Source organism: Lissotriton vulgaris, chromosome 2_1 (genome assembly GCF_964263255.1).
Source record: "Lissotriton vulgaris chromosome 2_1, aLisVul1.2, whole genome shotgun sequence".
Taxonomy (NCBI): Eukaryota; Metazoa; Chordata; class Amphibia; order Caudata; family Salamandridae; genus Lissotriton; species Lissotriton vulgaris.
Window position 1 is genome coordinate 504,177,086 of NC_141687.1, and position 22,903 is coordinate 504,199,988.

The 22,903-nt window shown below is 46.8% G+C and overlaps 1 protein-coding gene across 1 annotated transcript in view; it reads right to left on the reverse strand.

Annotated features, from left to right (window-relative positions):
- DNAH7 (dynein axonemal heavy chain 7) overlaps positions 1–22,903 on the reverse strand; it is a 1,812,153-nt gene that overhangs the window by 515,018 nt on the left and 1,274,232 nt on the right. The window contains exon 50 of the mRNA XM_086955398.1: positions 19,754–20,089. Coding sequence (XP_086811524.1) covers positions 19,754–20,089 — 336 coding nt within the window. The remainder of the gene's footprint in view (positions 1–19,753; positions 20,090–22,903) is intronic.

Here is a 22,903-nt window from a genome sequence, read left to right on the forward strand (position 1 = left end):
CAACGCAATCCTTCCCACATACCAACCACGTGTTAATTTACTAAAAGCAATTTGTGAGGAGCGTCCACCTTCTAATGTTTTGAAGTATGGATTGGGCTCAGGAAGTGGCGTATTTTGAAATATATAGAGAAATCGTGGTAGTGCCATCATTCTAAATAATGACACTCTCCCTAGCAAGGAAAGGGGAAGTGACCCCCAGTGTTAAACATCGTGCGTAAGTCGAGTCAGGGAACTCTGTAGATTATGAACATGAAAGAGATCCGGGCTGGTGGTAACAAAGATTCGAGATAGCAGAACCCATCTGCCACTATTCGTGCCCCACAATTTTCCGATACTTGTGACGGAGGTCCATGAAGAACAAACACCTCTGATTTAGACCAATTCATTGTATATCCGGAGTATTTACCAAAGTTAGTAAAGATGTTCAGTATTCTGGGAATAGAAGACTTTGGGCCGCCACGTACAGAAGAATATCACCTGCATTCAGCAATATTCTGTCTTCCCAGTCCTCCATCCAGCGGAGGCCTCAAATCAGCAGATATCCTCGGTTCCAGGCTGCCAATGGCTTGCGTATTAATGCGAATATGAGGGGTCCTGTCTGGTCCCTCGTTGTAGGGGGAAGACTCGGGACGCCCTACCATTAACCACCACCTGTGCTATATGGTCAATGTATAGGAGTCGAAGCCAGGGCAAGAATTGTGGCCCAAATTCCCATACGTTTAAACACAGCAAAGAGATACAATTACTTGATGTTGTCAAAGGCCATGTGCATTGAGGGAAAAGACCAATATATCCCCTTGGATTCTATGTGTGCATCCTAAAACTCCATGGAGACGTTGCAAGTTAAGAGGGGTGCTGTGACCTGGCATAAATCCAGACTGGTCAGGGTGAACCAATCTGGAGATGAGCTGGATTAACTGAAGGGCTATAGGTTTGGTGTGAATCTTCACTTCAGCATTTAGCAATGGGTCCCAATGCCTTGTCCGAATTTACGGCTCTAATTGATTGTGCCACTTCATCTTCCGTAAGATCATTATCTAAAAGCCTTACTTCTTGTCAGTGGTGTGGAAGTTGAAGAAATTGATGTACATAAACAGCATTCATTTCCCTTCTTCTCCCACTCCTCTCCCTGTGAGCACCATGAATACCGTAAACTATTGACCGTATCACTCTGCCAGTAAGAGCCCATACCTATATGCATATGCACAGCCATTCTAGGCACCATGGCCTTTTACCCATTGGAATCCCCGGCTTCCCTCCTGCGCGTATCTTACACCCCCTCTCTCATGCCTAGACCATGAAACCCTCTCCCTCTGCGCGACCCTGCTGTGAAAGGCAACTCTCCTGCTTGACCCGCACAAAACCCCCCCCATTCCCTCTTGAAGAGGCATCCTTCGCCTTAGCTGACATAGCCCTCCCCAGCTGCACCTGACTGCCCCCGCTCTCTCTTGTACGGGTCATAAGATCTCTCTCTCTATGTGACTCTGTCCCCGTGTCCACCCTGGCTCCCCCTCCCTTCTCCTCACATGGGCAAGCCGTAAACCTTCTTCTTCTGCAAGACCCTGTCCTTGAGAGCCACGGCCGCGCCTGACCAACACCTCCTTTCCTTCCATGAATGCCCCTCTGTTGACAAGCCTTCCCTCCGCGCTCGATTGCCCACGCAGCATGAATACCCCTCCTTTGATGACCCCTTCCCCCGAGTCCGGCTGACCACACATGTCCGAGGCCATCGCCTAAGCCAGGAGATACCATTTACTGCCCTTATTGTATGAAGTCACTCCTCTTCAAAGGACCCACTATTGATCCTAGCAACCCCACCCCCTGGGCTATGATCAGACGCACACATCCTAAACAGTTGACGGAACACTCAGCTGCGTGATTGCCCTCCCCTCTTATCAGCAGGTCAAGGGTCCCTATTGTGAACATATGTGGGGTAGGATTGACACGAGGATTATAGGGATGTCTTTTCCTTTGCGTCACACTGTCCTGATTGTACTATCAAGTGTTTTGTAAGGTATAAAAGAAAGAGTCTCAGCTCACTTGTTAGAGCACCTCCTGAAAGACACCGTGTTTCGTGTCCGAAATGACTGGCTCTCCTCATGAGAATTAAACTCTGTTCTTGATTCCTGCTTCCAGCGCCCGTCTCTTTATTTGGTAACTATTCAACATGGGAACTAAGAGGCGGTTTGCGCCAGCGGCCTGGGCATCGGTAGTAATCTGGGCTCCTGTTCCACAATTGGCGCCCATCGTGGGGCCCATCAGTGACATAAGGTTCGGTAAGAGAGATCCAGACGAAGAAGCGAACATCTAAAATGATCGGAGTATACCTGCCTTGAGAGGGCCCTAGCCCGGCTGCCGATCAAAAGAACTTCGCCAATTCTGAACGGACCTCTCTTGAGTGACCTATTGTCCTGACTGGAATCCCACAGGAATGCTACATGGAGTAAGAGAACGATCGGGCGCTGGAGGAGGAAGTCGAAGAACTGTCCGTATGGTCCGGTCCGGGTAAGATTAAGTAGGGTGTTTTTACGCCTGATTGGTAGGGTGGTTCTATCCACCTGATTGATTGATTGATTGTATTGGAATCGGTATTTGTATACTGATATTGTTGGTATTGGTTCATTTAGCTTTGAAGGCTACTTGACATATTGGTTCTCTTCTGGAGAACGAGACATTCTCTGTTTGCAAACAGCGGCGAATAGGAACGTCGTCCCTCTTTGCAGATCGAGAAGGGTAGGTAATGCAGACTTTTGTCCCCGTTGTAATCCGTCATGCCTACCTTTCTCCCCACTGATTGTTTGAAATCGATTAATAATCGATTGTTGCTCTTTGAGATCTTCCCTGTCTACAAACTGAGACGAGTAGAAATATTCTGTCTTCCTTTCTGGATAGCGAAGGGCAGGTAATGCAGACGTTTGTCCCCGTTGTAATCCGTCATGCCTGTTTTTCTCCCCACTGATTGGTTGGTTGCCTGGACATTGTTGTTCCAGGAATTGTTTCGTTTGAGGTATTTTCTACTTGCAAACAACGTGGAATAGAAATATTCTGTCTAGTCTTTGCAAGTAGTAAAGGGTAGGTTATGCCCCTTTGTGAATTCGTCAGTCCTACCCACTCCCCACTGTTTGGTTATTTGGGGGGTAGCTCGCATGGTCCGCCCAGGAGACTACCCTTATGGAGGACATATGCTCCCCGCTCATGGGCCATTTAGTGGAAGTAGACCATCTGGTCCGTCCAGGAGGCTACCCTAGTAAGTGGAAGTACATCGCTCGGTCTGTCCAGGATGATACCCTAATGAAGGAATATATGTTCCCCTTTTGATCGATAATCTAGTTCCACCCCGGACCATTTATTGGAGGGAACTCGTCTGGTCCGTCCAGAAGTACCCCCTAGTGAAAAGGACACATAAAAATATGAAGTGATCACCGTTCCCTACTAACAGAAAGCTTTAGCTCGAAACACGCTAAGGAAGAGAAAGAAAAATAAAAAGAAATCAGGCTAAGTCAGTAACCCCCTGATGAGCTTTCGACTTCACTAAAAATAAGAAACATTAAAAACAGTTTGTAATAAGAAATATAAAATGGCGAAAAGTTTGACAGAAAAAAAAAAAGCCACAAGGTAGCTAGGCTCTACTGCCTATTCCTGCTCCCAACATGTCTGCCTCGTTGCCCGCCACGCCCAAATAACGGTCACATGAAATAGAAACAATTCAATAGGTACCTACCCCCATTCCGGAAGCTCCCGAAGTGCAACAGGTCCGCGGTTACGCCCATCCGGAAGGCGAGGCCTCGAGGCACGAGGGGCTCGCCTGGCCGCGGTCAGTAGGAGATGATGTTGGGCAGGCGGTCCAAAGAATGACAGGGACCTCTCCATCCCTCCTCTTCTGCCGCCCTGCAGGCCACGGGGAGAGAGGGGGCTGTCTTGCCTCGGCCACCGACCACCCCTCTCTCTCACCCGATCCGGCTTTCGTCGAAGGCCGAAGCCAAAGCGAGGATGGCGGCATTTCTTTGTGCTATAATGGCCGCAACTACACCCAACGCCTGACAGTTACAGGTAGTCCCGCCACATGCCATCGCCTGGATAGTTACAGGTAGTCCCGCCACATGTCAAAAAGGGGGGGGCTGTCTTGCCTCAGCCGCCGACCACCCCCCCCCCATCTTCAATAGCCAGCACGGCCAACATCGAAGCGACGGAGCCGAGGAACGGCGCGGGGTCGCTGGAAGGGGGAGGTGACGCGAACGAGCCTCCCCCACCTCCCTCCAGGTGGAGGCTTCCAGCGACACCCCAATGCTCTTACTTAAAGAGGGTCAACATCAAAAAGCGGTCTTTTGCCCAGGACGGGCACGCACCCCATGCCTTCTCTCCTCAACCTTGAAGATTCTATGAGAGCCGGGGAGCACCCCGATCCCTCCGCATGGGCGCCCCCGCCCCCCTCACTGGGAACCACGACATCGGTGCAACTCCTGCCGGCGCCAGCCTCGGATGGGAAATGGCTAAAATGCAGCCACGGCACAGACTTGTTCAGTTCCGGTGGAACACCAGAATGACCCGGTAGGAAAATTGTTGCCGCCCTCCCCACTCTTTGACTAATGGTCCATATTGTTAGAACTGTTAACCACATGATTCAAAAATTTTTGAACTTCCAACGGAAGGTTCTGGTCCAACCACGAGTCATTGGAGATATTCTGACTGTGCTGGAACTCGCCTGACCCCACCCAAAATGGCGCCGACACAAAATGAGACTTTTTGAATAAACTTTGTTGCACCCTGACCACGCAGCTTTTTGCCCCGAGATATGTATGTAGTTTTCTTGGATAATGAAAGTAGATACGAAGGATATTGAGAATGTGCTTGGACAATGAACTGACTTAGGGTGGGTACTGATTATGATTTGGAAAATGAATTGGTGTAATTTAGGTAATGAATGAACATTGGATAATGAATTTATGAATTTATTAAAGATGAATTACTGACATGCATCATGCTTGCTCTGTAGGGAAGTTTAATACGATTTTATTGCACTGCTGCACTTTATGCAATGAACTGCCACCAACTTCGTTCTTCTTATGTACAGTTTCAATCTGCTTCGTAGCCGGCCCGCTGAGTTGTAGGCCTGTATTTGTACCTCAACACTTTTTATTAAAAGTATTTTGAAAAAGAAAGCATGGTTGTAGCAGTTGCATTAATGAGTTTTGGATGTCTTACTACTGTGAGCGAAGAATAAGTATGATGAAAGATGTAGATCAAAAAGGATCAGATATTTAGCAGCTACATTATGTGTCACAGGCAGCCAGAAAAGTGTTTTAGACACCCTTAAAACGACACCACAGAAATGCCACCTGACCGTCACCCTTGCACCCGACAAAGAGGGTTACGACCAAGTAACTCATGTAGATACGCAGATCGCCAATGATTATCTATCTGACATTACTGGTCCCTCTGGGCTTAAACGCCGAGATGGTAAAGAAATGCAGTACGTGGAGATAGGTCGAGTATGTGGTAGGTAAAAACATTTTCGGACAACTGCATGCTGATGTACTTTGAATGCTGCCCCCCACCCCTTCTTTTTCCTCCCTTCTGCAGGTCACGTCAGAACGTCGGCTGAAATATGGGAGAGCGATGGTCGAACCACCGACGAAAAGGGAAGGAGGGAATATGTGCATAGTCCTCATAACGATAAGTTTTTAAAAGACGTAGACTTAAACATGACTGTTCCTCCTTAGAACATAGCAACTGGGAGGATGGACTGACATAGAAACTGGACAGGTACTGAATGACGAAAAATTGACTAGAAATGACGCGTTAAATAATGTAACTGGACGTTTGACTAGGTAGGGAAGGGACAAAGAAAAATATACGGGTAAGGGTTACCACGGCACCACCCGTCTGGGAAGTTAGAAATGTTGCTGATGTTCAAAATGCACTGCCCCCTTTCTCACACTCTTATAGATATAGCCAAGCTGTCCGACTGTTCTCCCGATCAATACTTGCCGTTGCCTCAGCCTGGAGAACTTCCCACCAAAGGAAGGAACTGAAAAATGGTTTAAGATCCAACCATGGGTAAATAGCGACCAGGTTAATTTCTGACCGACCAACCGAGGTGTAAGTATTGGCAATTGAGAACACTCACAGAGATAACGGGCGAGAAAGAAAAGGAGGGAAGGGTAAAAAGAGCTAAGCACGTAGATCAATAGGATAGTAAAGATACGTAGGATATAAAACAGATCTTGTTGGCTAACAATTGTTTCCTGTCTTGTCGTGAATGTCTTATATATGTGTAATGCATGTGCCGTCTTCCCTGTCTGAGTTTGTGTGTGTGTAATGTACGGATTTATGTCTTCCCTCTGTCTGTATTTGCGTGTTACCTGACCTTTGCTGTTCTGTGTTGTGAGCGCACTAAATGACCTATTTTCGTACACGTCTCTCTCTCTCTCTCTCTCTCTCTCTCTCTCTCACCACCCCCTTATCTCTCTCTCTCTCTCTCCCTCTCTCTACATGTCATACGTGTACCGAATGGCTCGTTTAGATTGCGGACGACTCTCACTCTCTATGAGAGTCTCCCTATTTTCTCTCCCTCTTTTTGGTAAAATTGCGCCCCACCGGCACCAGTCTGATTTGATACATATTGAACGCGAAGGTGTTCAGCGAAATTGACTGAAACTAAAATGATTGTATCTCGCCATATTACTGCCTCTCCTTTCTGCAAAATGAATGAACTTGAATTGGCTGAAAAGGAAAGGACAGGTAAGACGACTAAAGTCCCCCAAATCTGGCCATTTATAGGGGAACTGTATGTCAATGGCACCTTATGTCTGTTCTTCAGAGACGAACGCCAACGTCTAGATTAACCCCCAATGCCCAGATTGCCCCACCCCCTTTTGCACCCAAGCGCGAGCGCCCGAAGCATCCCCGACCCATTTTGATAGACCCCCAGTTGCTGTCCCGGATATAAACATGATGACCATGAGTAACTGTTGACCCTCGAGAAAACCTTGTTTTGCCTGACTCTCGATGATGGCACCCCCGCCCTGTTTGAAAAGGTTAGCCAGTCCTGAAGGGAAATGCTCCGTAATGTTGAATATGATGTAATGCACAGTTGATGGGAATCTCATTTATCCTCACTTGAGTTATAAATAGGACGATGAATAAACCTGCCATGAACTCAGTAGGAATGCTGACACATGCACTGCTTGGTAATGGACCTCTGACTGTGACCAGTGAGCGTATCTCCCAAATGCGTAGAATTGAGGGAGGAATTCACATGCGTAGATATCTTCTTCTGCCATTTCTCTAAAACCTTGTCTTGTACCTATTCAAAGATTCACGATCACCGAAGGAGATGGGTCAGATGTGACGTACAGCCTGACTGCAGATCTTGGGACACGTGTGACCTCGACCAAAGGTGGAGCTGCAGAGCAACAAGATACGGGACGAGACCGCAATTTCAACGTGGAAAATGAAAAATGACGGGCCGCCTTGAAGCCCTCCGTCTGCTAACCCACGTGTGCCTGGAGTCTCCGTCCCCCTTCTTTGGGCCCGATTGATGGGCCTGCCTGCTTGTTATCCTTTGCTCCCTTGGTCCCTTTTGTGTGTCCCAGGAACTCTGACCCAACTCCGCTCTCTCTCTCTCCTATCGACTATTTGAACCACACTCACCCTCTTTTCCACGTGACTTTTTGCCAAAGGAAAGAACTGCATTCCAGTGGGAATAGGGTGTTGCCACAGAAAATATAGGTGCCGAGCATAAGGCGCCGCCAAACGGATTGTTTAGGGAACAGGACTATGGTCTAACAGCAGAGGACTGACCGCACCCTGCAACGCGTAAGGATAGAACCGAGCTGGACCTATAGCTCCACCGCCGGTGCTCAACAGCGCCAACGAAAGTACACGGACTAGAGCCTACCAGTGATGGCTCAATGATAAAAAGACACTGTGACGAAGAAATCTTGTGTATTGAACTGAATTCCGCTCTCAACTACCTGGTCAAAACTGTTCATTGGTCACATTTTTAAGTTAGAAAGATTTATGCTATGTAGTGCGTTTAATTGTCAGGAACACAACGAAATGCAATTTCCTATGTGCTGCATTCTGCCCATCACCTCAACTGTCTATGATTGTACGCCAAATGTTAGTATCGACAAAATGCTAATTCATCAACGATGCCTGTCTACCCCATCAATTACAAAAATGACTGCTGTAATGTAAAAAGGGGCGACTGTGGAAGTTGAAGAAATTGATGTACATAAACAGCATTCATTTCCCTTCTTCTCCCACTCCTCTCCCTGTGAGCACCATGAATACCGTAAACTATTGACCGTATCACTCTGCCAGTAAGAGCCCATACCTATATGCATATGCACAGCCATTCTAGGCACCATGGCCTTTTACCCATTGGAATCCCCGGCTTCCCTCCTGCGCGTATCTTACACCCCCTCTCTCATGCCTAGACCATGAAACCCTCTCCCTCTGCGCGACCCTGCTGTGAAAGGCAACTCTCCTGCTTGACCCGCACAAAACCCCCCCCATTCCCTCTTGAAGAGGCATCCTTCGCCTTAGCTGACATAGCCCTCCCCAGCTGCACCTGACTGCCCCCGCTCTCTCTTGTACGGGTCATAAGATCTCTCTCTCTATGTGACTCTGTCCCCGTGTCCACCCTGGCTCCCCCTCCCTTCTCCTCACATGGGCAAGCCGTAAACCTTCTTCTTCTGCAAGACCCTGTCCTTGAGAGCCACGGCCGCGCCTGACCAACACCTCCTTTCCTTCCATGAATGCCCCTCTGTTGACAAGCCTTCCCTCCGCGCTCGATTGCCCACGCAGCATGAATACCCCTCCTTTGATGACCCCTTCCCCCGAGTCCGGCTGACCACACATGTCCGAGGCCATCGCCTAAGCCAGGAGATACCATTTACTGCCCTTATTGTATGAAGTCACTCCTCTTCAAAGGACCCACTATTGATCCTAGCCACCCCACCCCCTGGGCTATGATCAGACGCACACATCCTAAACAGTTGACGGAACACTCAGCTGCGTGATTGCCCTCCCCTCTTATCAGCAGGTCAAGGGTCCCTATTGTGAACATATGTGGGGTAGGATTGACACGAGGATTATAGGGATGTCTTTTCCTTTGCGTCACACTGTCCTGATTGTACTATCAAGTGTTTTGTAAGGTATAAAAGAAAGAGTCTCAGCTCACTTGTTAGAGCACCTCCTGAAAGACACCGTGTTTCGTGTCCGAAATGACTGGCTCTCCTCATGAGAATTAAACTCTGTTCTTGATTCCTGCTTCCAGCGCCCGTCTCTTTATTTGGTAACTATTCAACATGGGAACTAAGAGGCGGTTTGCGCCAGCGGCCTGGGCATCGGTAGTAATCTGGGCTCCTGTTCCACAGTGGATGTAGACTCTGTTAAATAAATACATGAATAATAGGTAGCAAGGGTATCGGCGATCTCTTGGGGATCTCGGAGATGCTCCCCATCATTCGAGGTTTGCCCGGTCACGTTTATCGTGAGCAATTTCCCTGTCGTATCCCCCATCTCAAACACCCAGTGCAGTGCTGCCCTAGTTACGGCCTTGGCTGACTCCGTCACCTGGTCTCTGTATTCCTGTTGTTTGAGGCTTAATGTGTGTCATGTGTCCTTGTTATCATCTCTCACCAGATGCGCCTCTGGGTCTAAAATGGTGTGCTCCAGTGCCTCTACAGCTGCCCTCTTGTCCCGCCTGTGCCCTACTATTAATGAGAGGGCTTGCTCCCTGACCACCATCCCAAAACTCCCACCTTTCGTAAATTGCATTCCAGATTCAAGTGTGTTTTATTTAGGTGTAGGTCCTTTTAAGTCAACCAGAATGTAAGAGAAAAGGATAAGAAGCTAAAGAAGACAGGATGCTATCTTAAGTTAATAAGACAGCTTCTTAAGTTAATAAGACAGCTATGGGATAGTAGGGCAGTGCTCAGGAATGTCTTCCCTTCAGAAGCTACCAACCCTAAATGTCTCATTACAACAGAAGGCAGTGCCCATGTTTCCACCTCTGGTGAAGGGATTTTTAAAACCCCAGGAAAAATGGCAGCGTGTAATATAAGTGTTCTTCCCCAGCTAACAACAAGGCCTTTTTCAGTCCAAAGTTTGGATTTTGTCATGTTCTTGTGGTCACACTTCTGTATTTTTTTTTTTTTTATAGAGCACATGGTTACACCACCGGTGTGTCCCCACGCTAAAACAGACTCGCATAAAGGGAGGGAGGCTTAGTCAGCTACTTGAACCACAGTTCTGAAGGACCTCTAAGCTGCCGAGGAGAATAACCAAGTCTTCAGGTGTCTGCGATACCTGGTTTCGCAGGGCTCCAATCTTTGGTTCTCCGGTAGTGTATTCCTACCAGTCCTGCTCCTTTCAGAAGGCCCAGCACTAACCGAGCTTCTGCATTCTGCACTGACTGGAGTTTCGTCAACCCCCATTTGGATGTCCCTAGATATAGTACATTGCCATAGTCTAGTTGGGAGGTCACTAAGGCATGTACAATAGTTTTCCTAGCATTCAATGCTAGTAAGTCGAGGATCTTTTTAGTATTCCAAAGCATTTCCCAATACCTTTCCGAATTTGACTGTCGAATGATAATCTGGGATCAAACCAAACTTAGAGGTTTTTCACCTCCGTATTTGGGCTCGGTAGTTCGCCTAATGCCTCTGGCCACCAAGCGGAAGTCCAGATGTTTGGGGCCTTGCCCACAATCATTAACTTGATCTTGTTCCCATTCAGCTTTAGACATTGACTTGTCATCCATTTTGCTACTCCGTCCAAACACATGGAGAATTGGAGAGCTGTTTGTTCGCTATTTTTAGACAGCATCACAATCAACTGTGTGTCGTCAGCATACGACACGATCGTCACATTATGCTCTTCTACAAGATCTACCAATGGTCCCACATATAGATTGAATCATGTGGGACTCAATATCGATACCTGTGGCACTCCCTGAGGTAGAGGGATGCTCTTAGACAGGTGTGATTGTTGGGCAACTTGGAAGCTTCGTGAAGAGAGAAAGGATGCCAACCATCGTAATGCAGTACTTCTGATACCGCATTCCTCTAGTCTGTGAAGGAGCAGCCCATGTGAGATGGTATCAAAGGCTGCACTGAAATCCAACAGGATCATTGCTGCCGTTTGGCCTTCATCCATTTCTCATAGTGTCCGTGGCCAAGAGTAGGGCTGATTCTGTAGAATGTACAGCTCTAAAGCCAGATTGTGATGGATGCAGTAAGTCATTCTTCATGATGTGATTCGTTAGCTGCTTACTCACTACTTTTTCAGCAATCTTTGCGACAAATGGTAAAAGCGAAATGGGACGAAGATTTTCCAAAACGGTTTTGTCTATAGATGGCTTCTTTTTTATTGAGCACACTATCGCCTGCTTCCATTTTTGGGGGACCTCACCCGTCTGAAACGAGCATGCAATTAGTTCTGAGATGTAAGGCAAAATAAGATTGCCACCCATCATTAATTGTTCCTGGCGAGCAGGATCTACTGGGGATCCAGATTTGATTCCTGTTGCTGTGAGTTTTAACTCATCTAGCTCCTGTACAGTGAATGAGTCCAGGGTATCACCTAAAAATGTGATACCTGTTTTACACTCAGTTGAAACCCCCTGACGGGCTTCCACTGGAAAGGAGTCATATATTTTTGTAACTTTGTCGGCGAAATATTCGGCTATTATATTGCAATTCTCTAATTAGGTGCTAGCCTCATAGTTTGCATTATCGCAAGCTTGAAGTGCTTTGAGTATAGAAAACATTTCTTTTGAGGAGTTACTTGCTTTTTCATTTTTTTCTGTGTAGAAATCACATCTGGTTTTCTTTACTAGAGCATGGCCTTTTTTTGTTACTTTCTGTAACTCTCTTTCACCTTACTACAATAGCCCTTACGCCATGCACGTTCAAGCCTCTTACACTCCTTTTTGGTTCTCGCTAAGGTTTCATTAAACCAGGGTGCTGAAGCTTTGTATCTCTTAGGACTCCTAGTGCTCCAAGGCGCAATCTCATCCAGTGCCTCTGTTATTCAAGTCTCAAACTGCCTATTGGCGATATTAATATCCTTCTCTAATTTGAGATTGTTCCTCAAAAGTGCCTCAGAAAAGGAGTTGGCGTTAAATTTAGAACACTTCCTCCTTATGACTTTCAACACTGGTTTCTCTGTCCTGGGTCTATGTACAGGTATAGAGAAAGGAACTAGTTGGTGGACTGACCAAGGAATTGGCCAAGACATCCCCACCTCTGTCACCATAGAGCTGGTAAATATGGGATCTAAAATGTGCCCTCCTTGGTGTGTAGGCATTATCACTTTTTGGACTAGATTCAATGTTCCAAAAGGTAAGCAGAGGGTTTTGGCCTCTTGGTTTTCCATATTATCAAAATGTATGTTCAGATCCCCTAGTATGAGGAAGTTCTTATACCGTAGGGCTGGTTGAGTCACTTTCTCTCCCAGACTTGCCAGGAACTGAGCTGATGGGCCTTGAGGTCGATATATCAGAAAGCCTGCTATGGACTGGTCTCCAGCCACTGACAATATGAAGAGGAAACCCTCACAGTTATCTACGTTAGCTTCCTTGATGCTGCACTTTATAGCAGATTTAAGAACATTCGCAATTGTGCTCCCTCTTTGACCTACTCGATCCTGTCTTTGTATCTCACAGCCGTCTGGGAGTGCATCCAAAATATCATGGTCAGCCACTCATTTAGCCATGTCTCAGTTACAAATAATGTATGGGGCCTTTTTTTGTTCCAGAATATCACAGATTTCATATTTATGTTTGGGCAGTGAACAACAGTTCAGTAAGAGCATTTGTAGATTACCCTTCAGACTGTTTTTGTGGTTACTGCCTGTTAGGTTTATGTTGCAGTGGGAGTACTTTAATGTTTTCCTCTCTACGTTGATATCATGTTTTCTGCAGGCAGAGCTTGGCTAGGATAGCTTATAGAGTTAATCAAAGGGTACCTTATCCTGCTGTGTGATCTCAAACTAGCCGGGGTACTGGCCCCTGGGCCCTGCCTGGGACGATTTGGCGCAGACAGACTAGCCTTTGGCACGCCTTCGGCGTGCCCGCTGCGCGTTCGAGTAAGTGTCATCTAATATAGTATCTAGACCGTCACCTGGTCAAAGATGGGGGCTAACCGGAAGTAAGGCTGATGGGCTCTCAACCGGAACAACACAACTATCTCCACAACAAATGGGTGAAAGCCGACGGCGGACTGGAGGGTTTAGTGCAATGGAAACAGTGAGACAGTCTCCTTGATTTAAACAGGTTTAAAGCAATCTCTACAACACACGTTATAAGACAATTAAAAGAGCGTTCTCACTGGGTCCCGCACCTTCCAAAATCCCCAAAACACAGAGGCGGTGTCAAGCGGCAGCTCAGCATGTTTATAGGGAAGATAAAATGAATTGTTTTAGAGAAGAGGATGGAGGTGTGTATGTGGGGAATCTTAAGGATAACGAGAGGCCAGTTTTTTGTGCAGTTGTAGCAAGGAGCTCAGATTTTAAACAAACTCCATACGTTTTTTGCAACAGCAACAAGTTGGCTCGATATTGAAGAAGATGTAAATTGAAAGAGAGAAAGGTGTTTTAACCCCTTCGCTGCGCCGGCAATTCCGCCGCAGCGCTAAGGGGTTGGGGGGCCGCGCGGCGCTCCCGTACTCGTGCCGGAACCGCTCCGTCACGAGCCTCGGGTGCGCTGTGTTGATGACTGAGCGGTTCCGTCACGGCCCCGCCCGCTCAACAGAACATCCAGCGCAGGCGCGGAATCCGCACCGCGCAGGCACGCCGAGCGGACCGTGACGGAACCGCTCCGTCATCAGCACAGCGCGTCCGTGGCTGGTGACGGAGCGGTTCCATCACCAGCAGGGGAGGGGTTAAGGAGAGATAAACTAAAAGGTAGCCAAAGAAAATGTAGTTTATTTTAAAATAATCTTTTACTCAGTTTCACTCTTAAAACGATGTGAATAAATATTTCAATATGAACCTTTAAGATACCTAGTAAGATACTAAGAAAAGGAATCAGGTTCCTGTTAGTTGTTTTAATTAAAAATACATGTGGTGTTTTTTTTCGAAAATACATGTAGTGTTTACCTTGGTGTGAGAAAGCGCCCTCTTTCGTGCATGGTATGCTCCCACTTTTTGCTGAATTGCTCCTTTTCTTTGACTGAGTGTTCCCTGGGCTCCTGCTAATCAGGTACCCAGGGCCTATGTTCCTTCCCTAAAACTGCATTGAGGCTACTGTGACCAGAGAAGGCCTCTAAGGGCTGCAGGGCTTATTGTGCCACCCTTATAGCCCCAGTACCCGGACACTCACACACTGCCTTTGCAGGCTGCATGTCTTGGCGCAGAACAAAGTGAAGAGTCGACATCCCTGTGTGCCATGCCCACAAACCACTGCCCTGGCATACATCAGTCACCCTTCTAGCTGGGTGCCTTATGCCAGCGGTGAAGGTACAGGTGCATGAGCCCTGTACCCCTATAGTGCCCAAGTCCATTCCTGGGCACTATAAGTGCAGTGCTGCCATTAAGAGTATATGGTGCTGGGAGTTTGTCATTATGAACTCCACAACCATAATGGCTACACTGAAGACTGGGAAGTTTGGTATCAAACTTCTCAGCACATTAAACCCACACTGATGCCAGTGTGGGATTTAATGTAAAATGCACAACAGAGGGCATCTTAGAGATGCCCTTTGAAACTTGACCAACTTCTAGTGACCTGACTGAGTGGCTGCCTAGGATGCCACTACCAGACATGTTTCTGGAACCCTGGGTCGAGAGCTGCTGCTCTCGGGCCAGAAACTACGCACATCCTGGGATGAGGGGCCAAGCAGGGTTCACGAAGGAGAAGCTTCAAAGGCATGCCGCCTTTGTGAGCCTCCCAGGACCAAATGGTCCTGGGAGGCTCACAAACTGGTTCTACCCCCCACTTTGGGCAGGGGAACCGGCGGGAAAAACAAGTGAGGAAGAGAGTTGTGCCCACCTCTGCCAATTCCAACCCTGTGGTGGGGGAGGCGAGGTGAAGAACAACCTCGAGTCCCTGTCATCTTGAGGATGGGGGGACTCAGCCAACCAGGAACAGGCTCTTGCCCCCCTCCCACTGGAGAGTGGCAGAATAGGGGTGTACCCACCCCAGGGAAGGGATCCATTGGCACCTGCCCTTTACCTACCTGTAACGTACCTAAATGTAGTATTTAGGGGGCACCCTGAACCTTGCTTCCTCAGATCCAGAAATGACAAGATAAAAAGAAGGACCAAAGAGCCGTGCAGAGCTAACAAGAGGACGAAGCCCACTGACTTGGCCCCAGCCTTACAGGCTGGTCTCCCCTCGAATCTGCTCCTGCAAAATCCCGGTGTGTCCTGCAGCCAGCAACCTCAAGAAACCCGGAGGACCTGCCTACCTTCAATTCTGAAGACTACATCTCCCGTGAACACCAGATTTGTTCAAACTGCAGCTCCTGGTGCCAGCCAGAGACCACAAATCCAGCCCACTCTGCACCTGCCGAACCCGGCCCGAGCTCGAGTGGAAAAAACACACGAGGAGGTCACCCCGGCGATCCTGCCCTGAGATCCGGCGACCCCTGATCTGCCTCAAGCCTCCAGCCGACGCCTGCAGCCTAAATCCACAAGGCCCCCCCTAACTGTGACCAGGAGTTGGTAAGAAGATCCGACCCCAAAAGGCACCCCTGTACCCAATGCCCCACAGTCTTTTGTGCCCAAACCGACGGTGCCTAGCCAACCCTTAACTTCCCAACTTACCTCTCCAAATGGTGGTCGAACCCTGAAGTCCTTCGTCTCCCTGTCTGCAGTGCTTTTTCAAACCGGACGTTCTCCATAGAAAACAACAGGGCGCCCGACGTCGAAACAGCACTCTGCACCCGGCCGCCACAGTGCTGCTGAGGGTGCACCTTTTGTGCTACTTTGTCTCCCTATTTGCCCTGACTTTAACCCCAGGAGCTTTGCTCCCACACCCAGTGGCCTGCTTGCCAACAGCCACCAGCTGGAGTCCCTATTCCCGATCCCCTATTGGATAAACATTGGGCCTCAACACTCTGCAACCGGCCGCCCTAGTGCCGCTGACGGTGCAACAACAGTGCATCACTGACCCTGGGGGACCCCTGAGTCTAACCCTAGAACCTTAACTCCCACAGTTGTTTACTTACCTGTAAACCTTTAACCTGTTTTCCTCCCATAGGATAACATTGACACTTTTTGTGTGGAGTTTTGAAATCTGAAAATATTCTTTAAAAAATCACACAAATTACCAAAATGTATTTACTTACCTGTTTGCAGGAAATGTCCCAGTTCTGAATCTAGGTATCCAGCACTGAGTTAAAAAAGTAAAATAAAAAAGTAACTTACCTGTAATTTACGGAAAAAGCCTATTCATCACAATGTACTGTATTTGCTAAGTGTTGCATACTACTGCTCCCCTGTAAATCAAGCAAATTACAATTTCTATTGCATTTTCATACTGCTCTATATCCAATAACTTATTACAGTGCCAGGCTTGCTTGGTTCTAAAAATAAACAACAGTATATTTTTATACAAAAACAATTGGCCTAGAGTTCAGTTCTTGAGTGTGTGAATTCATTTTCTGACTGAGTGTGTACATCAAAGAACTACCACCAGTGCATAAGAGGCACCAAACAGACCGTCATTAGAGACAAGCTCCAGATCAACTCGTCCCACGCCAAGGAGCTGTTCAACGTCATAAAGCAATTCACAAACCCTCCCTGCGAGGTCACGGACATCACACCTTCCCAAGAACTCTGCGACAAGCTCAGCGCCTACTTCCATCTGAAAATAAAGAGCCTCTACGACAACTTCAGCAAACAACAACAGACACTGGACACCACCCCCCCCCCCCTGAAACCACTGAGAAACCTACCATCATGAGCTGGGACCCAGCCAACACGTAACTCATTACCGAGACCATGATGAAAACCCACTCAGCAGCCCCAACGGATCACTGCCCACCTCACATATTCCCCAGGGCAGCTGCCACCATCGCACCCGAGCTACACCACACCATCAACTCCTCCTTCAAGTCTGGCATTTTCCCAGACGTTTGGAAGAGGGCGGAGGTTAACCCCCTCCTCAAGAAGCCCACAGCCGACCCTACCGATCTGAAAAACTACTGGCCCATCTCTCTCCTCCCCTTCCCAAATCACAGAGAGACTCATAAACACCCAACTGACCGTCTTCGTAGAAGATATTTCCATCCTGGACGCCTCCCAGTCTGGATTCCGCAGCAACCACCCTCCTTGCCACCACTGACGACATCTGCATGCTACTCGACCAAGTAAACGCTGTGGCCCTCATCCTTCTGGACCTTTCTGCAGCATTCAACACCTTCTCACACCGCACACTTGCAGCCAGACTCCACGACGCCGGAATACAGAGAGTCGCCCTCCACTGGATCCAATTCTTCCACTCTGGCCGAACCTAGAGGATCAGACTCCCCCCTTCCTCTCCGAACCCACCAACATCATCTGCGGAGTACCAGAAGGATCATCACTGAGCCCCACGCTCTTCACCATCTACATGGCCCCCCTTGAGACCATCATCCGACAGCACAGGCTCAGCATCATATCCTACGCAGACGACACCCAGCTCATCCTCTCACTCACGAAGAATCCTGAAGATACCAGACTCAGTTTCCAGGAAGGAATGAAGCATGTGGCAGACTGGATGAAGGACAGCTGCCTGGAGCTCAACTCAGAGAAGACCAAGATCCTCTTCCTTGGGCCTTGCACCTCCACATGGGACAACACCCGGTGGCCCACCAGCCTCGGAAATACCCCCACCCCTACGGACCACGCACAAAATCTCTGCATCATCCTCGACTCCTCCCTCTCCATGAAACGCCGTCGCCTCCACCACATTTTTAACTGCCTGCGCGTCCTCCATAAGACCTTCAAATGGATCTCCCTAGACTGCTGGAAGACCTTTACCGACACACTCGTAACCAGCAGACTGGACTATTGCAACGCCCTTTACAACGGAATCAACAGAACCCTGCTACACAAACTCCAGACCATCCACAACGCTGCAGCCAGACTCATCCTCGGTACTCTGCGCCACGAACACATGACCCAACTACTTCGTGACCTCCATTGGCTCCCTGTCGAGAAGAGGATCACCTTCAAACTCCTCACCCACGCCTACAAATGCTTCAACAACTCCAGCTCCACTTACCTCAAAGAAATGACTATCCCTCCACATACCCAAGAGGAACCTCCGCTCGGCCAACCTCACCCTGGCAGAGGTCCCCCGCATCTGCAGAACCAGAGCAGGTGGGAAAGCCTTTTCCTACATTGCGGCAAATACCTGGAATGTGCTCCCTTTGAACATCAGACGATCCCCGACCCTGACACGTTCAGGAAGGACCTCAAGACCTCGCTCTTCAAATGACAACGGATCTGCTAAACCCCTCCCTCCCCAGCGCCTTGAGACCCTCGCAGGTGAGTTGTGCTTTAAACCCCCTGATTGATTGATTGATCAAATGCTTAACACTGTCCTCTGATACTGCCTTACTGCTTGACCAAGCTACAATCAGAGAGTAAGGTTCTATCTAACTTTAAACCTCTGCCTACCTCTGGGGACACTTGGACTCTATACACACTATACCTCATTTTGGTGTAGTATATATGGAGCCAGTTTCTTGTACTTGGTATTTAAACAAAGAATTTTAGCCTAGTAAAATAAAAATGGCGTTTACTTCCCTAAATGAATTCATTTTAATGTTAAATTGTATATCATATGTGGTAATTTTTACAAGTACATATTGTATAATTTTAAATAATCAAACAATAAAATGTACTTACTTAATGCTAAGAAAAAGTGTGCATAGAAATTAGACAGATGTTTTACCTAAAATGATTTGAGTTTCTAGATATACTGTAAATGTGCAGAGTGTGTAGAGGAATGCTGTGTACCAAAAGATGCGTTCTGCAGTATTACAAAAACGTTGCTCTTGAAATTGTCTTTTTAATGTTTATTCAATTTAGTACAAAGTGCAATGAATGCACTGCTATATGGGTTTCCACCACTTGCAATGAGTAATTCATTAAGTTGGATTAATATTTTAGTTCGCATAAAAGAGTAATCCATTGACTTCGGTAGAGACATTTGATTTTTTGTAATGTAATTTGTATGTTTTTAAATGGAAAAAATAAATGCATTGCTAAAAATGAATCTAAACATGTTTGTCTACAATGATATTTATGAGAAAATGGGAATAGGGAAAATTATGTTGACCCTAATATGAAGTGTTTAGGGGAAAAAAGTCATCTTGGTAGAGAAAAAGGGGATTTGTGCCCCTCTTTGTTTTCCTGAACGCGTGGGGTCCCCCTTTCCTCTACTTTAACGCTACACTAAACATATGTCCTCAAACACTTCGGCAATACATGCCCTTAGCACAGAAACAATGTGGCACCATTGTTGCACTTATAAAGTAGAGTAATATGAATAGTACAACCAAAGACATGTAAAATGAACAATGTCAAGTATTGTCGATTATATATTCCTAATATTCATCACAACCACGAATGATCAAGAGACCATTGACATCCTGAAAGAATTTTGTTCCACGTCATAGAAATCTAGATGTATCCAACTAGGGCAGGTATGACGAGACCTGACTTCCCATAGATGAGATTATGACTCCTATCTAAAAAATATCTCTGATGTATAAAATATTTCCCAACAAACTCTATAGTTACATACCTCGTTTCCAAATCTTCAGATTTTTCTGAATGGTCGATTGACATGATGAAAAGATTAATGAACCAAATGAGCGAGTACTGGTACATGGGCTCGATATTCGCCAGATCAGCAATCGAAAAGAAGAGGATTGATGAATGGACAGCAATTGGTCGATAGCCCAATCGGGCTGTGTCAATTTTCTGCTCGGTTATCTCAGCCACAGCCTGCTTCTCAGTAATTTCATTAGCAAGAACCTTGGAGGAGGACAAGATTTTGATGGCAGTCTCGTCTTCTAAAATGTTGCCTTCTGATGACGAGAGCACTTCGAGAATCTTATCTTCAATTTCTTTCAACTGCCTGTACAATAAAAAAGACATTAGAAAGGAATAATTATTGTTGAGAACAAACGTCAAATAAGGGCAAAGTGAGAATATTTATCTGCTTTCATAGTCGCCTTTCTTCAGTTCATCACACTAAGAGACAATCTGAGAAATAGTGATCCATTTGGGAGTTTGGAAAGGAACTCATAACATCTGAATTTACTGTCATGCTTGAGACGGACTAATCTGAAAGATTCCATGAATCGGTAAAATTATCACGTAAATATGTCAATATAAAGTGTTATGTAGTACCTGTTGCCATGCTACTACAGTAACATGACTACTGCAAGAATCTGTGCCCCACCCGTAGGATGATTTACTGGGTGCACACAAAAACCATGAAATCCTTACAATCCAGAATACAGTATAAGCATTCTGGCTGCAAGCTTCAGACAAAGGGCTTTAAAATGTTCTGTTTCATTTACATCTGCACCATCTCAAATCCTCAACTGTATAATAACTGGTCAGTTGGAAAGAAATGAGCCCTGACTCTGCTCCAATCAAAGTAAAGCTGCCTCAGGAGGTTGATCATACGGAAGCCCTTGAGGTGTTAATTGGCCCTTGGCACTGTTTTTTGACACAGACATTTTCTTTAACTTTCAGCACTTTTGACCTTTTGTGGTACACAGAGAACAAATAGAAAGCCCGAAACATTGGACAATGGGATGAAAGTGAAATAATCTGTGAAAAGAGGTTGGGCTACAAGAGCATTGTGGAAAGGAATAAGGATACAAAATTACGAGGCATCTGAAGCTTATTTTCGAGGAGGTGGGAGTAACAGGGCCAAATGTCACAGTCTGAGAGAGCTTCTCCATGGTACTTTGGTAACAATCACAACTGTCACATCAGTGTTTTCCATTTTCTCCAAACTGAAAGAAGCAAATCGATATGCATTCTTTGTCAATGCATGCACCCTCATTCACCCATCTATAATACAAACGACCCAATGAATGAATCAATGATCATTTTATATAGCACGAAGAAATACAGAAAGGAGTCAAGGCGCTAAAAGCAGTTCAGCTATCTGGTAGGAGTAAAGAATCTCCATAATGTCCTTTTACAAGGCAAAAAGCCAAGTCAAAGATGTGGGTAAAATGGCCCTCTGGTTATGGATTATGAGCACCTAGGATGCATTCACGCTCATACAAGAATGTGGTGCTGAATCAATAACTATCTCTTTGTGTAGGAAATTGTGCCTCTGGCTGGGGGGATGAAACCCTACTTAAGCAGCAACCATAATTCTCAGATACTGTAAAGTCACAGACTACCCCAAAATACCCCAAATAAACCTGTGCTGAACCCCATGGTAGGTTGCCGTAATTAAAGGCAATATGTAATGTTCTTATGCAGCACTTCAAGCAGTAATAAAGTTGAACCACAACACAAGAAAAATAAAACAACAAATTAGAAAAACAGAGTGAAATGTAATTATTAATTTAACACCTAAACAACAAAAATCCAAACAGTAGACCCGGATATATGCAATTTTATAGATGTAAGTGAAAATAGAGCCAAAAGGCACAAAGTGCCATCTATGGTTATCAAGTCGTGCTGTAATGTGTCAAAGGCTTACCGCGATGGAGAGGGTGTCAGATACAGGGGCCTGCTCAAAAGAGTACCTTAAATGCTGCGCCAAGGATGCATCGCACAGCAGATGCGACAAGCGATCCTTGTGTGGAGATGCGTAGCGCATCAGTGGTTCCGAAGAGCTGTGGTAGGAGATAAGAGGTCCTTGTGAGGAGATGCATCATGCAGCAGTGGTTGTGGGGAGCTTCAGTGGGGATTGCGAAGTCCGTGCGAGGAGATGCGTATCACAGCGGCGATACTAATGGGCTACAGGGCTGCGATGCAAAGACTTGTATCAGGGATGCGGCACACAGTAGTTATTATGCCGAGTTTGGCAAGGCGATGCATGCTGGCATAGCACCTCCAGGCCCACTTCAAAGGGTCCAGAAGTGGGGTGCGACTCTGTGGAGGCAATACTCACACCTGGCTGACTGTGTGTGCTGAATTCAAGGTTGTTGGGGCCTGTTTTGTCCCTGAGACTCTGATCAGGAGGCCGGCCAACTAGCCCTTGCAGTCACTATGGTGGCCTTAGGTCCAAATACAGGTTCAGTCCTTCTCATTCAGGCTGGAGGGCAGCCAGGCAGCACAGCAGAGCAGCAGTGTGGCAGTCCTTTTTGTAGAGAAGAAGCACAACAGTTCTTCTTTGGAGTCTTTCACAGGGTCAGTAGTGTACCAAAAGGACAAGTTACTTACCTTCGGTAACGATTTTTCTGGTGGATACAGTATCTGCCTGTGGATTCCGCACCTTGTGAATATCCCCTTGCGTCAGCAACATTCCGAAATTCTTTTTGTAGCTTTACGTGGACGATGTCACAGAGGCACAGCTTCGCGCACTACTCCGCTGACGTTACCGACTCCATAATAGGCCCACGCCGGCGTGATGACATCAGTTCCGCCCTTTTTTACGTGCCTTCAAGGCACACGGACGGACCAACAACAGTAGATATATACACAGTATACACAGTACACAAATGTCAAGATAACACACATAGTGTGAAACCAATGCAGAAAAGCAATTGAAATAAAACCTTTCCTTTGACAATAAAAATATAAACATTACGGTAACTCATTAAAATAATGTCATAAACACAGGTATAGAAGAGTGGACAAAACAGCGAGGTGGGTGGGTCAGTGAGGAATCCACAGGCAGATACTGTATCCACCAGAAAAATCGTTACCGAAGGTAAGTAACTAGTTCTTCTGATGGATACATCAGCCAGTAGAT